A 14,938-nucleotide genomic window follows, 5' to 3' on the forward strand; every position below is an offset into this window, starting at 1 on the left:
GGGTATATACGAGGGCAGTTCGTAAACTTCTTAGCCTAGCACAAAAAGCGCGGTATAAACAGAAAAAAGTTAAGTGTTTTGGAAACTTCTATATCTGTTATGAACACATGTTAAATTTTGTTTCGATCATACAGAAACAGGTGTTCAAAAAAGACGCATCCGCAATTTTTTCACAATGGAAAAATTAGAAATGCGTGCTGTCATTAAATATTAAATAAAAAAGGTTTATAGGGACAAGAAATTCATAATGATATGGTGAATGTGTTAGGTGAAAGTGCTCCTTCATATGCAACAGTAAAAAATTGGGTACAAGCATTGAAGATGAACCACGTAGTGGACGTCCAAAAGCAGCAACAACAACAGAAATTGTAGCCAAAGTGCATGATATGCTATTAAATGATCGACGAATGAAAGTGCGTGAAATTGCTAATATCATGGGCACCTCAAATGATCGAGTCCATTTAATTTTGCATGAAGAACTACAGATGAAAAAGCTTTCTGCAAGACGGGTGCCGCATTTGTTAACAGTCGATCAAAAACGCATAAGAATGAACATTTCTCAAGCTTGTTTGGATCGTTTTAAGCGAAATAAAATGGATTTTAAGCGTCGTTTCATAACTGTTGATGAGACATGGATCCACCACTATACTCCAGAGACAAAAGAACAATCCAAACAATGGACTGAAGCTGGAGGAAGTGCCCCAAAGAAGGCAAAAACAATTCAATCGGCTGGTAAGGTTATGTCAACGGTTTTTTGGGACTTTATTTTATTGATTGACTATCTGCAAAAGGGTAAAAAAATAGGTGTGTCTTTTTACGTGATAATTTGTAATAATTATTACGAAATGTTACTAAATGCTGTCTTTTTACACAAAAGTTCAATAAAAGAGAGCGAAGTGAGAGAACAATTTTGACAGTTGTTTGCTGAGAAATTGCTAAAAGTTGCTGAAAGAATTTTTCCCAGCAACATTTAGCAAGTTCGATCAACTGTTTTAATCATCTGCTAATGGTCAGCTGCTCAATGTTTATCTTATTTAGATTATTTATTGATTTTTTCATTAATATATTCATTATTTTTTCATTTATTTTGCTTAAAATTGAAGAACTTTTTCTTTGCTTTGGAGTTATTTTTTCGTTCATGCATTGCCGCCAATGTTTTTGTTTTGGTTACCAACTGTTATCTTGCTAAAGTTTACTAAATGCTGTCTTTTTACTTTTTTCTCTATTTTCGTATCAAAGAGCAAAATCTCTCTTACTCTCTGAAAAGAAATTACTGAATAATTATTACGGAAAAAGTAAAAAGACACAACTAATAAATCCAGAGTACTATTGCAACCTGTTGGATCAATTAAATGTACAAATTCGAGAAAAACGTCCTGGCTTACAACACAAAAAAATAATTTTTCATCAAGACAACGCACCAGCGCACAAGACTGTTTTAACAATGGCTAAAATCAACGAGTTAAAGTACGATTTGCTTGACCACCCACCTTATTCTCCTGATTTGGCTCCCAGTGACTTTTACTTGTTCCCAAATCTAAAAAAATTCCTTGCTGCTGCAAGCGTTTTACCTCAAATGAAGATGCAATTACAGTTGTAAACCACTATTTTGAAGACCTTGAGGAAAACTATTTTAATCAAGGGATAGAATTGCTAGAAAAGCATTGGACTAAGTGTATTGAAGTTTCAGGAGATTATATTGAAAAATAAAAATATTTTTGAAGAAGTTTCCGAACCGCCATCGTACACTTTCATACGGGCAAAATGTGCCTCATCGAAATAATGGTTTTAGACCCTAAGTATGTTTGGACGAAATGTGTTTCAGACAATTTGGAGTTGATTTAGCCGTCCGTCCGTCTTTCTGTCTGGCTGGAGCGCACGATAACTCTCGAACGGATCAACCGATTCGGTCCAAAATTTGGCTTTCGTAATATTTTGTCCAAACTTACTTTAAGTTCGAAGATGGGTTATATCGGTCCACTCCCTCCGGTACATCCCCCAAAAATGTTCGAAAATGTTCGGAAAATTTGTGCGCACGATAACTCTTGAAGGGAGTAACCGATTTGGTCCATACTTTGCATATCGTTAAATTTCTACCAGACTTAGATGAGGTTCTAGTATGGACTCAATCGGTCCACTCCTTCATGTACCTCCCACACAAAGTTTCGGAAAAGTTCAGTTTAGGACCTGCTCTCGAATCGCTTTGATTGCCCCCCATACGACAAGTTTCATCAGGGGCAAGTCCATACTTCCTGAGAAAATAGCCTGAAGAAATATGCAAAAAGCCCCTATGACACCGTGTGTAGTGGATGGAGCGCAAGATAACTCTCGAACGGTACTGCCGATTCGGTCCAAAATTTGACCTTCGTAATATTTTGTCCAAACATAGTTTAAATTCGAAGATAAGCCATATCGGTCGACTTCTTCAGGTACCTCCCTCACAAAAGTTCAAAAATCTTCGGAAAAATTGTGCTCACGATAACTCTTGAACATCATCTTATTATATCTACCAGACATAGATCAGGTTCAAATATGGACTATATTTGTCTACTCTTTCTGTACCTCCCACACAAAATTTCGGATAAGTTCACTTTAAGACCTGCTCTCGAATCACTTTGATTTTTGTTGAAGCGATTTGCATTCGCTACCTCCATTACGACGGTAAATGTTATTTCAGGGGCAAGTCCATATTTCTTGGGAAAACAGCCCGAAAGGTGTAAAAAACCCTATGCCACGATCACTCTCGAGCTGTTCAACCGATTTGGTTCAACATTTGGCCTTCGTCATATTATATCCAAACTTAGTTTCATTGGGCAATACCGGTCCACAACTTCCGGTACTTCCCTCCAAAATGTCACCAAAATTGTATGCACGATATCTCTTGAACGAAGCAACCAATTTGGTCCAAACTTTGGTTCTCCTAATATTTTGTCAAAATTTAGTTTAACTTCTAAAATGGCCCATATCGGTCCTCCCTAAGAGTACCTCCCCCACAAAAGTTCAACATTTGTGTCTTAGTGCAGTTAATTCCTAATCCACATTTTCGTCGGCAAGTTCAAATGTACAAAAAGGACCACAAAATTCTGAAGAGACCCTAAATACATTCGATCTGCCCGTAGATGAAAGTTTCACTTCACATGGGGGTTTTCAGACTTAAACCACTATAACTTAGCCATTTGTTAACCGATTTAAACAAATAATAACTTGTTCTGAAGATATTATTCGCGCCTTTAAAAAGAAGAAGGATCACTAGAAATCCGTTGTGAACAAAAGAAGATATGTCCGTTTAAATTTGAAAATGTAAGAAGCCCAGATTTTCACTACATTTACCGTTATAAAAAAATAAGACGAAGTGACCCAAACGAACTAAAGGCATTGTCGTTGTCCATGGATCCCAACACGATATAATTTTGCATCAGAACATTTGAATATTTTTTTGGTCAACTTTAGTAGCACAGTGTCATTTATCGACCTTTTTCGAAAAGTTTGCACCTTTTCAAGGCCAAAACTGCCTGAAAGAGCGTTCCAATGCTTTCGCAATGTATTAGAGAGTTCTTAATTACTGTCTTTGCTAAAATTTTTGTCCTTGTGTTCGATCGAAAATCTTAATGGTTTGGCTGTTATGTGCCAAAATGTCCAAAAAACGTAGATAAATAACTTAAAGTCAAAATCGGGAGGCTCGATTTTCATCGTAGACATATGGTCCAGTGGACTTTTTTGCTCAGTTCAATCCCAGGAATGAGAAACGCGAAGGGTCCATTAAGGTTTTCAAATCGCCCCGGCCTAACCCTCAGCCTGTGTGGAGTGAAACAAAAAAACTTTTGTCCGTATGAACCGACAAAAATACGGATTAAAGCTCAACAATTTGCGGGGGATAACGATAGATAGGACATTTGTACCATACTTGCCTACGAAAAACATAATATCGCTGTAAACAGGGCCACTAGGAAAACCTTCGATAAAAATTTCAAAATGATCCTCGAACAGACCCGTAACCACACAAAAGTTTTAAACATTTGTGTGGGTGGTACTCTAAGGATTGGACGGATAGGACCCACATTTGAACATAAACTAAGATTGGACAAAACATTTAGAGATCCAAAGTTTGGACCAAATCGGTTGCTGAGTTTATGAGAAATATTTTACACGTTTCGGGCTGTTTTCTCAAGAATTATGGACTTGCCCCTGAAAAAAACTTTTACTGTCGTAATTGCGGCAGCGAATGCAAGTTCAACAAAATCAAATTGATTCGAGACAAGGTCTTAAAGTGAATTTTTCCGAAATTTTGTGTGGGAGGTACCCGAAGGAGTGGATAAATATAGTCCATATTCGACCCTGATCTATATCTGGTAGATATTTTAGGATGTGTAAAGTATGGACCAAATCGGGCACTCACTTCAAGAGTTATCGTGCGCACAATTTTTTCGAACATTTTTGAACTTTTGTGGGGGAGGTACCCGAAGGAGTCGATCGATATGGCTTATCTTCGAACTTAAGCTATGTTTGGACAAAATATTACTAAGACCAAATTTTGGACCGAATTGGCAGATCCGTTCGAGATTTATCTTGCGCTCCAACCACTACACACGGTGTCATAGGGGTTTTTTGCAACTTTCTGGCTATATTCTCTGGAATCAAAGCGAACTTTTCCGGAATTTTGTGTGGGAGGTACCCGAAGGAGTGAACCGATTGAGTCCATATTGAAACCTCATCTAAGTATGGTAGAAATTTCACTATATGCAAAGAATGGAGTAAGTCGGTTACTACCTTTAAGAGTTATCGTGTGGTCAAATTTTCCGAACATTTTCGAATTTTTGTGGGGGAGTTTACCGGAAGGAGTGAACCGACAAAACCCATCTTCGAACTTAAACTAAGTTTGGGCAATATTACTAAAGTCAAATTTTGAACCGAATCGGTTGATTCATTTGAGAGTTATCGTGCGCACTAGCCAGCCAGACAGACAGACGGACATGGCTAAATCAACTCCAAATTGTCTGAAACACATTTCTTCCAAACATACCATTATTTCGATGAATCACATTTTGCCCGCATCATAGTGTATATGCCCTCGTTAGCATAAATGCTGAGGGTATAAAATCAATATGTATCGATAAAATAAAATATAATTTTCTTGTCCAAGAGGAACAAAAAAACTTGCTAAGTCCAAGGTAGCATCTGTTGGCCAATATTATTCTGCATATTTAAAGGATTATTATTATGTCTACTTAAACCGCCCTATTCCTTATCCCTGCCATAAATATACAGATTTAGTAAAAGTTTGACTTCGTAAAACTCATAATTATTTTATTAGTTTGCCATTGAAATTTCTTCCTCCCAAGGTCTCAACACTAATCCAGTCCATTAATACAATCAAATATGTCTATTAGTTTTGCCATAAATAACAATTACAACAGTTAACCCATTCATCATGTCTACAAAATAGTAACACTACCTTTCCTCATGCCATAATGCCCCAGAGGAGGATAAGTTAATCAGGTATTATGCTTACAAAAGTAAACTCCCACTCCTACCGACCCACAATCAACGACACTAAGAACTCAAATACATGGTTGATATATTCCCAGCAAAATAAATTGGAAGTAGTGCAATGTGGACTAGTTCTGTCACGGCATGTTTTGATGCAGTTCAACTGGAGTCGTGAAAAAGGCACTCCAGTCCTCACATTTTAACCGCATTTGGATGCAATCCAAAGAATCACATCCACTTGTCACATTTTAACAACATCCGGATGCAGTTCAACGGAGTCGTGAAAAAGGCACTCCAATTCCTCACAATTTAACAGCATCCGGATGCAGTCCAAACGGAGTCGTGAAAAAGGCACTCCGTTCGCTACATTTTATTAGCAGTTGTTAGAGATCCCTATATGTACATAAATCAGATTGTACATCTCTACAGGCAGCGGCTTTCATTTTCCAAAAAGAGATAAGCGTGTTAACATGTCCAAACATTTGTTAATACAAACTAAATAATATTTAATATTTAAATAATATTTAATTTGTGAACATTTTTCCGGCAACTCACCAGAAGAAAATTTCCGAATGGAGTGCTGTTGGAGTACGTGTCGAAATCTTAACTGGTGATGGGAAGACAACCCATTTAGCAAATGAAGCAAAAGCAGTTCAGCTTGGAACAAATGCAAGCGGAGGAAACACGCATGTTTGCGATTGAATTCAATGGAGAATTTTCATAATTTGTGTTAATGTAATAAAGTTGTTAATATTTTTCTTTTGCACAAATAATAAATGCATTTTATTTGTTCTGGCATATTTTGTAACACGTGCTTTGGACTGCCTCCTATTCTACCCCAAAGGGTTAGTTAAAATGCAATGCCAAAGGGTCAGTTAAAATGCAGTGCCAGAGGGTCAGTTAAAATGCAGTGCAAAAGGGTTAGTTAAAATGCAATGCCAAAGGGTCAGTTAAAATGCAGTGCCAAAGGGTTAGTTAAAATGCAGTGCTTTGGAGTGCATCTTTCAGTAGTCACGCTCTTGTAAAAATCATCAGTGAAAATGCATAATTTGATGCACATCCAGATCACTTGTACATATCATTTAACTGCATCTTTGGAGGCAAACATTTTGCTGGGTTGTTGTCCAAACAAAGCTAATTACATTGATAGATACACTCACTTTTCAGAACCGGAGACTAAAAGAGGACAGAAGTAGAGGGGGAAGAGAGAGAGAAGTGGCAGCCAGACTATCTATGTCGTCCAAACCAATTTACACACAAGTTGTGTGATTAAATATTTATCCGGGTGTCGCGTAATTCCAATAAAACAAATGGCCACCACGACCAGCAACCAACCAGTCCCTTGATTATTGGAGGCACTGTAGCAATGCCACATCAACACCCACTTACAAACAAAAGTACTTGGACAGGATACATTCAACAGGTTCATTAGCATTTTAAAGAAAGAAAACAAAAAATAGATATTGTTTCCTTGCCATTTCATATCCTGCGGAATAAGGAATACAAAGAAGAACAAGAATGCATGCAAATTTATTAGAATTTGCTTTATCCACCAACTGCTCAGTTTTCACTTCAACCTCGAGCGGAATGGATGTTGTTGAGTTGCAAGAAAATTCCCAACTGGAACATCCGATTATCGGTCGTTTAAAAAGATTTTTCTCGGCCAAACAACTGTTCGAATGTTTGCAGCCACTATTTTTCCTACTCTACTGTCATGGGTTGGTACCTTTTTATATTCACAGCGATGCCGCCACGGGCCAGAAACTTATGAAACATTCCGCCTGGGGTTATGTAAATGTGGCCGGCCACCTCATTGTCTATGCGGCTTGTTATACCTTGACTCTTCAGAATGATTTCGAAACTGTGGCGGGATACTTCTTCAGCTCGCACATCTCACATTTTGGTGATTTTATGCAAATCGTCAGTGGATTCTTGGGTGTTATGGTCATCTATTTGACAGCCATCATACCGAAGCAGTATGTCCAGCACAGTATGGCTGTTATGCAAGAAATGGATCAAATGCTTCACGGAATGGGAATTAAAATAATGTATAGCAAATTGCTACGCTTCAGTTATATTTATATTTTGACAATGGTCACTGCAAATTTGGCTTATGCCGTCGGTAGTTTCCGTCTTGTGAGGAAGATAAACGAACAACCATCGTGGTCGTTGCATGTTACGTTTGTTGTACAACATACGGTGGTTCTATTTGCTGTGGCAATGTTTTCTTGTTTTACAAGAATGCTGGAAATGCGTTTCAATATGATAAATCAGGTGAGTGAGAGTAAAAGTAAGGTGAAGTAAAATGTCAGTGAGTTTATTCAAGAGCAGGAAAATACTAAATTGTACCTTAAATACATGGATATAGTCCATCTGCGAATTTGACGTTTGGAAGAACGGATACGCCGTGCCAAAATTGGACCATATCGAGGACTCCTTTTAAAACCCCTCGTTGTGGCCGTAGGGGTTTTACAGCTTTAGGGCAGTTTCTTTAAGTCCGTATGAATTTACCCCCGATAAAAATTGTAATAATAATTGTTCCACAAACATCTCAGGCAGGACAAGGGAGACTTCTCTCATATCAATGCGTGCACCCCGATTCATATTAGTTCAATGATATGGGACCAACACTTTATCGCCGAGTCCGAACGGCTGGGAAAATTTGTCCCGTAAACATTTGTAAGTTCGGCCAGCTGAATCAGCTGTTCAATGTAAACAACTTGATGTGTTAAAATTTTTGACAAAGAAAATTTCACAATTTCGATTTTTTAGATTTTAAAGCGTTATGGATAGGTTTACTAGTTAAATAAGTCAAATGCAATTTTAAGCCTTTACCTAATTAAGTGCGTGTTGCGTGTGCGTTCAAAAATACAAAAACAAAATACATGTATTTGTTGTTGTTTTCAATTTGAAATACATGTATTTTGTTTTTGTATTTTTGAACGCACACGCAACACGCACTTAATTAGGTAAAGGCTTTAAAATTTCTGTTTTTCCCCATTTGGTTTAAAATATCAAAAGAAACAAAAACAATTTTCATACATTTTCGGAAACAGCTGACTTTCTTGCAAGTTTTGTAAAATGTTTTTCGATAACTTTCTACAATTTTTCTTGCTTGCGAGAGAAAAATTCACTGAGAGAAGTTGTTAGAACTTGCTGAGTAATTATTGCTGGGAAGGTTGTCGTGCAGACCTAATGTTGTATGGGTCGATTAGCACCACTTCTTCAAACAAGCCGTTGATAATCTCTGTCTCTTTGACACACCCATATTTGGCGAAACATCTTCGTTATATCTTCTGTGAGAATACATAGAAATATTTTCGGAAACTTAGAGAAACTCAAAAAAGATCTCTCTATATATAGTCCTTTTAATTCCGCTTGGAAAATAGGGCCGTCACAAATGTTTTCCATCTATCTCTATCCATGGCAAGATTTTTCATTTCACTCCATGATCTTCGGCTCTGTTTTAATTCAGATTCTACTTGGCGCCTCCAGGTGCATTTCGGTCGGCCAATACATCTCGAACCTTGGAGATTGAACTCGATTAGTTGTTTTGTTACGTCAGTTGATGCTTTTCTCATGGTATGACCAAGTCATCTGTATTTCTTTCGCTTAATTTCTGCTTCCAGTGGTTGTTGATTCGACATATTCCACAGAGCATTGTTGGTTATGGTGTTTGGCCAGTAAATGCCATATATGCGACGCAGGCACCTATTCGTAAATGCTTCCATGGAGCGCATTAGGTTCTTTGGAATCATCCAGGTTTCACAGCCAAATATCATAACAGATTTTACATTGCTGTTAAATACTTTTAGTTTGGTTCCCGAGGATATAGTCCTATCTCTCCATACTTTATTAAGCATTCCAAATGCAGTTTTAGCTTTGTTACTACCTTCATTTGTAGTTATAATACTGCCAAGATAATTGAATGAGGATACATCTTCAATTGGCTGATTCCAATGCATTCCAAATAGCGTTGTGGTGGATTGTTTCGAACGCTCGTTTAAAGTCCACAAATATTAGATACAGTGGAGATTGTCATTAAGCAATTCCACGATCACTCGGATGCTGTTAATGTGGTCTACACATGACTTGTTTGGTCTGAAACCTGCTTGCTCTCGTCTTAGTTGGGGTTCAATAATTGTTGATATACGCTTATGAAGAATAAGTGCAATGATTTTATTTAACATATTTAGCAACATTATTCCTCTGCAGTTGCTAACGTTTTGAAGATCGTCTTTTTTTGGGTAACTTTATGACTAATCCCTCTTTTAGTTGTTTCGGCAGGTGCTCGTTTGTCCAAAAGTGATTAATAATTGGATATATTAATCTTGTCGTTAGCTGAATATCAATTTTTTAAGATTTCAGGAGGTATGCCGTCTGGCCCTGCCGCTTTGCCACTTTTAAGTTGCTGGACTTTATTCGTCCGGTGTTGGAGTTAAAACATTTATATCTCTCTGATGTTGTTTGTGTGCTGCATTGGATCACAGTCACATATATTTATATTTTCATTGTTGCTCGTTGTCAATAGTCCTTTATATTATTTTTCCCAGATTTTCAACTGCTTGTCCTTATCGCATGTAAAGATTCCATCTTCATTTCTGAGGGGTTTTGCGCTGCAATTGTTGTTTCTTGCAATTTGTTTTGTTATTTTGTATAGGTCTTTCAATCTTTCTGTCTCGCTGCCTTTTTCTGCTTCTTCTGCAAGACTTAGTATCCAGTTCCTCTTATCTTTCCTGGCACTTCTTTTTACTTTATTATCTTCAGAGCTGTATTGCCTTAACTTTTCTCCTTTTTGGTTGGGAAAATTGGCCTTGTTGATTTCGGCTTTCAACTGTTTCATCCTTTCAATGTGTTCCCATGTTGTGTCTGAAATCCATGGTTTATTATCTTTTTGGTGTAGCCAAATTCATTTATTGCAGTTTCAGTGAACGCAGATGTTATCTTTTTGTAATATTCTTCAATTTCTTCATTCTCTGAGAGGTTGTTGACTTTTTTCTTCAGTCTGTTCGTGAAGTTGTTACAGGTGTCATGGTTTTTGAGTTTTGTGATGTCCAATGATCTTCGCATACTTCTGTTGTTGCGAATTACAGATCGAAGTTTTAATCGTATATCAGTTACAATTAGGTGATGTTCGCTCGCAACGTCTGCTCCTCTTTTGTTTCTCACATCAAGTAGGGATCCTCTCCACATCTTGCTGATGGCAATATGATCTATCTGATTCTCAGTTAGCCGATCAGGGGAAACCCATGATACTTTGTGAATTCTTTTGTGCGGGAAAAGTGTTCCGCCTAATACAAGGTTGAAGTTGTCGCATACTTCTAGTAGCAGCTCTCCATTTTCAGACAGGTGACCAAGTCCATGTTTGCCCATAACATTTTCACGGTTGCTCTTGTCACTCCCAACCTGTGCATTGAAATCACCCATTAGAATTTTGATGTCGCCATGATTGATGTTGTTAAGCAGATTCGAGAGTTCGCTTTAAAAACGTGATTTTTTTCATGTCGGCGAGTTCAGTGGGTGCATAACATTGAATGCTTGATATGGGCCTTGCTTTTGTTTTAAGTCGTACCACAATTATTCTAGCTATGTGTACATAAATTTTGATCCACCGTTAGTGTATCAGAATTTTGTATTTGCTGAATTCTTTTTCTATCTGAGCAAGCTTCGATGGTTCCAACATAGTACGTACATTTCATAAGCCTATTCGTATCCTTTGTTTCATTCCAATGGTCGTCATCGAGGGGGTTAGTGTTTGATTTTCATTTGTAACGGTTTCAGTAATCAATGTGTATTCGGATGGGTAGGTGATTACTCTAAGGCATACTAGACTGGGGCTGCTTTGTCACCAGCCTGGCAAAACGCCGCTCGTATTAGCTTCCACTACATAACTATGAAGTGGTCCCCAGGGAGGCCACGCGGAGGCCATTGCTTCTGCAATGGGACCAAATATTGATCTACGAGTCGACTTGACTTGTCTTATTAAGGATTGTGGGAACACTTTACCTTCTGCTTATTTGGATTGTAAGTCTTAAAAAAGGTTGCTTTAGCCACTTTACATTATGCAGCCCTTAGCAATATGTATAGGTGGTCCAATAAGTAGCATATCATTGAGAGATTTTCCAGAGCCATCCTTAATAGAGCCATCAAATACCTCTCTCAACTTAGTTGTGCTGCTGTCTGGCTTGAGAACGCAGTGGTGTGGGAGATAGTAAGGTTATTTATCTATTTCATTACATTTTGTTTTTCAATAGGATGTTGTTCAGTATCCCGAAATATTTGTAGCACTTTATTAGTATCAATTGTGGTTGTGTGAAACATTACCGATTGTTTATTATGTTGTGTTTCAAATTGACATGAGATAATCCATCCAAAAATCGAATTGATCACAAATAAACCAGGCGGATTCAGTTCCAATTTCCCATCTTTCATAATAGATCAGAGCACGTCTGCTCCCAACAAGATTAAGTTTTGATATTATATTTTGGTTCCTTTATAATGTAAGTGTTGAAATTGACCATGTCATAATTGAAATAAAGGTTTATATTAACTTGACCTTTCGTAACACCAGCATTATAAGAAGCAATTCCTGCTAATGATAAGCGAGCATTTGTTATTTACGCATGATTCGGTAACAAATGATACTTGGGATCCAGAATCGATGAGATTTCTAAGTTTGACAAAATATCCGAATTGGTTTTTATCACGAACAGTAGCAGTCGGGAGTACCACATGCGATTGGTTAGTCGACATTATGTGATTGCTTTGCACTGACGAAGACATTGCGAATTAAAATTTGTGGTCGAGTTCTTCCCTGTATGCTGTTGATTTTGATAAGAACCAGAAGAATCTCGAGATGAAGAGTGAACGCCTTGCGATATTGAGGGTTCTATGAAATTGACGTTTAGTTCACGATTTGAAATGTTGGATTATTCCATCTTCTTCGAGGTTTCTAGCTGATAATGGACTAGAGTGTTTTGCCTATTTTTACATGTTCGACATCGAACTTTTGAGTTGCAATTTAATGCGTTGTGGCCTGTTTTGAGGCAATTGAAACATAAGGAATTATCCTTGATAAACTTGTGTCTATTTTCAATGGAAAGATTCTTCAATTGCTAGCACTAAAAAAGCTTGTGTTCTTGTTTGCATTTAATGCACGAGTTTGATGTTGAACGCGAGGTGTTTGAACGTATTGAATATGTCTTAGCAAACTGAAGTTGAACTTACTAATTCATTTGCTTCTGTGTACGTATATTAGATTTCTAGAAAGTCCAGAAATGTTTCGAATGGAAACGTCAAATTTCGAACCTACTTTTTCTGACCACTGTAATCTGGTTGTGGAATCTACTTTTGAGAGCAATATACATTGGCACAGATAAGTATACGTACACCTTGCAAAAATGGGGTTTATGCTAAATCGTTGGGTTTTTACAGCATTAAATATATGTATTAAATTAAAATAAGTTTGTGTAATTATGGTTATTTTGTCACCAAGGAGCCACACAGTGCAGTTGTTGCTGTAAAAAACCCATTGATTTTGCCTAAACTCCATTTTTGTAAGGTGTACGTATACTTATCTGTTTCTTCTTCTAATTTTAACTTCACAAAACTTCTAATTATTTAACTTCTAAGACTTCGCTGAGGAGAACAACTACAGCTTAAGTGATTTTCTTCTATGCGACTTCAAGGAGGAGAGCAACTGCAGTGAATGTGACTTTTCTTCGTTTGTCGCTGGTCAAGTTTGCTCTCCTCAATGAGCTGTGTTCACTAATTTGTTTCTTCTGTTGCGCTGTGTTTAGTGTGTGCCTTTAATTAAGTCGTGTGTCGTAATTGCCCCACACTTCCATGTAGTGATCTTCGGCAATTGGTATATTTTTTTATAAGATCTGCGGCTTCGCCATTCAGAAAATATATCAAATAATAGAATTTCTGAGTTTTTGTCAAGTGAGCCTTATTATCCACAGAACCTAAAAACAAATATCGGAATGTTGTCCAATAGCTGTACTCACCACTGTTGGTATTACAATTTGGGTAAAGCAACATCAATTTCTTTTGAAACCACATTGTCCAATTTGTTGATTAATTCGCTTTGTTGGCCAGCTTATGTTTCCAGTGCACCTTTTGCAGTGTCAGATGTACCTCTCCTAGCTCGAATTGTTCTTAAAAGAGTAGAATAAATAATTAAATATTTCACCTCGAATTGCTCAAATGTTTCTTTTCCTGGCCCAGCAGCTTTATTGGCTCCTTAGTCTCCCTCCATTCCACCCAGGGTATCTTCTACCTCAATGTACTGCTCCCAGAAGGTTTTTACTGCATCCAAACGAGTTTCCTGCTTCTCCATTGAAATGCTTTCATCGACAGAATTGCAAAATGCATGACTTCTTGTGATTGCAGAGCGTAGAAGCCTGCGTTTGCCTTTAAAAATTTTACCGACGGCATCACGAATTTTAATTATATTTTTTAATATTAATATCCGTTGGCGATGAAGGACCAAACAATATGGTTAGAAATGGACCTTGTAATTTTAAATACAAGTCCAAGTTGTAGTAAAAATGCGTGGTCTGTAATTGACCTCGAGCTTGAAGAAAAATACTTATTTCAACGGTCTGTAATCGTATTTAACCCAGATATGCCCAACGTCCTATATATAGGACACACAAAATTCTTGCTAATTTGATATGTTATGTTTATCAAAGTACCGTTTATTTTGGTGATATACTCAGTACACATCTGTAGCTCTTGGGATATTATGTGATTCCATTATTTTGAGCTACTATTTTTGAGTTTTGAGGTCTAGTTCATAGAAGTTGCCACCTATCGCTTAGTTTCTACAATGATCTGCGTTATGACCGACTAATTATTGGGTAGTTTTATAACGAAAACATACACGATGTTGAGCCTACTACGAAAAAACTTTAACTAGATGCCGAAAAGGTGTTTTTGGACTATATGTCAAATGTTTTGTGTCCCATAACTCCAGTTATATGATAAAACCCTGTGTTCAAAAGTGGCTTCAAAACACACTTTTTTCAACAATTTTTTAAAAAACGTATAAACATACTGTTATTATTTTACATTTGCTTCTAAAATAATATAAAAATACTTTTAAAATGATCACGATCAAGCAATGGGCATATCTGGGTTAATACGGTCTGTAATTGTATTTAATACGATGAGTAAAAAAGTTATTTGATGCTGACATTTTAAGTTAACAAAAACAAGTTATAATAGGTCTGTCTGGTTACTTTCCCAGCAAGAATTGTCCAGCAAGAACTTTCTCAGAGAGTAAGGAGTTTTTATTCACTTTTGCTAGAAATTTGTAAAAAGTAAACAGACACCTTCCCAGCAAAAACCAGTAAGTAATCAGCTGACTTGCCAAAACAGAACAATTTGTCCGCCAACGAAGGAAGCAAAAATGTTGTATTTTATTAAAAATAAAAAAGAAAATTAC

General features: G+C 37.1%; 2 protein-coding genes across 3 annotated transcripts in view; one reads left to right on the plus strand and one right to left on the minus strand.

Moving 5' to 3' along the window:
- LOC141395489 (uncharacterized) overlaps nucleotides 1-13,646 on the minus strand; it is a 153,275-nt gene extending 139,629 nt beyond the window's left edge. Inside the window, exon 1 of the mRNA XM_073971476.1 lies at nucleotides 13,497-13,646. The gene's annotated coding sequence lies outside the window, so the exon portion shown is untranslated. The remainder of the gene's footprint in view (nucleotides 1-13,496) is intronic.
- LOC141395484 (putative gustatory receptor 28b) overlaps nucleotides 1-14,938 on the plus strand; it is a 49,844-nt gene that overhangs the window by 1,683 nt on the left and 33,223 nt on the right. The window contains exon 1 of one of the 2 annotated variants that reach the window (XM_073971460.1): nucleotides 7,129-7,761. The exons of the other annotated variant lie outside the window; for it this stretch is intronic. Coding sequence (XP_073827561.1) covers nucleotides 7,255-7,761 — 507 coding nt within the window. The 5' untranslated portion in view covers nucleotides 7,129-7,254. Of the gene's footprint in view, nucleotides 1-7,128; nucleotides 7,762-14,938 lie in introns of those variants that run through there. 2 annotated transcript variants of the gene reach the window in all.

This window comes from Musca autumnalis, unplaced genomic scaffold (assembly GCF_047663935.1).
Source record: "Musca autumnalis isolate F117 unplaced genomic scaffold, ASM4766393v1 scaffold_2, whole genome shotgun sequence".
In the NCBI taxonomy this organism is placed as follows: Eukaryota; Metazoa; Arthropoda; class Insecta; order Diptera; family Muscidae; genus Musca; species Musca autumnalis.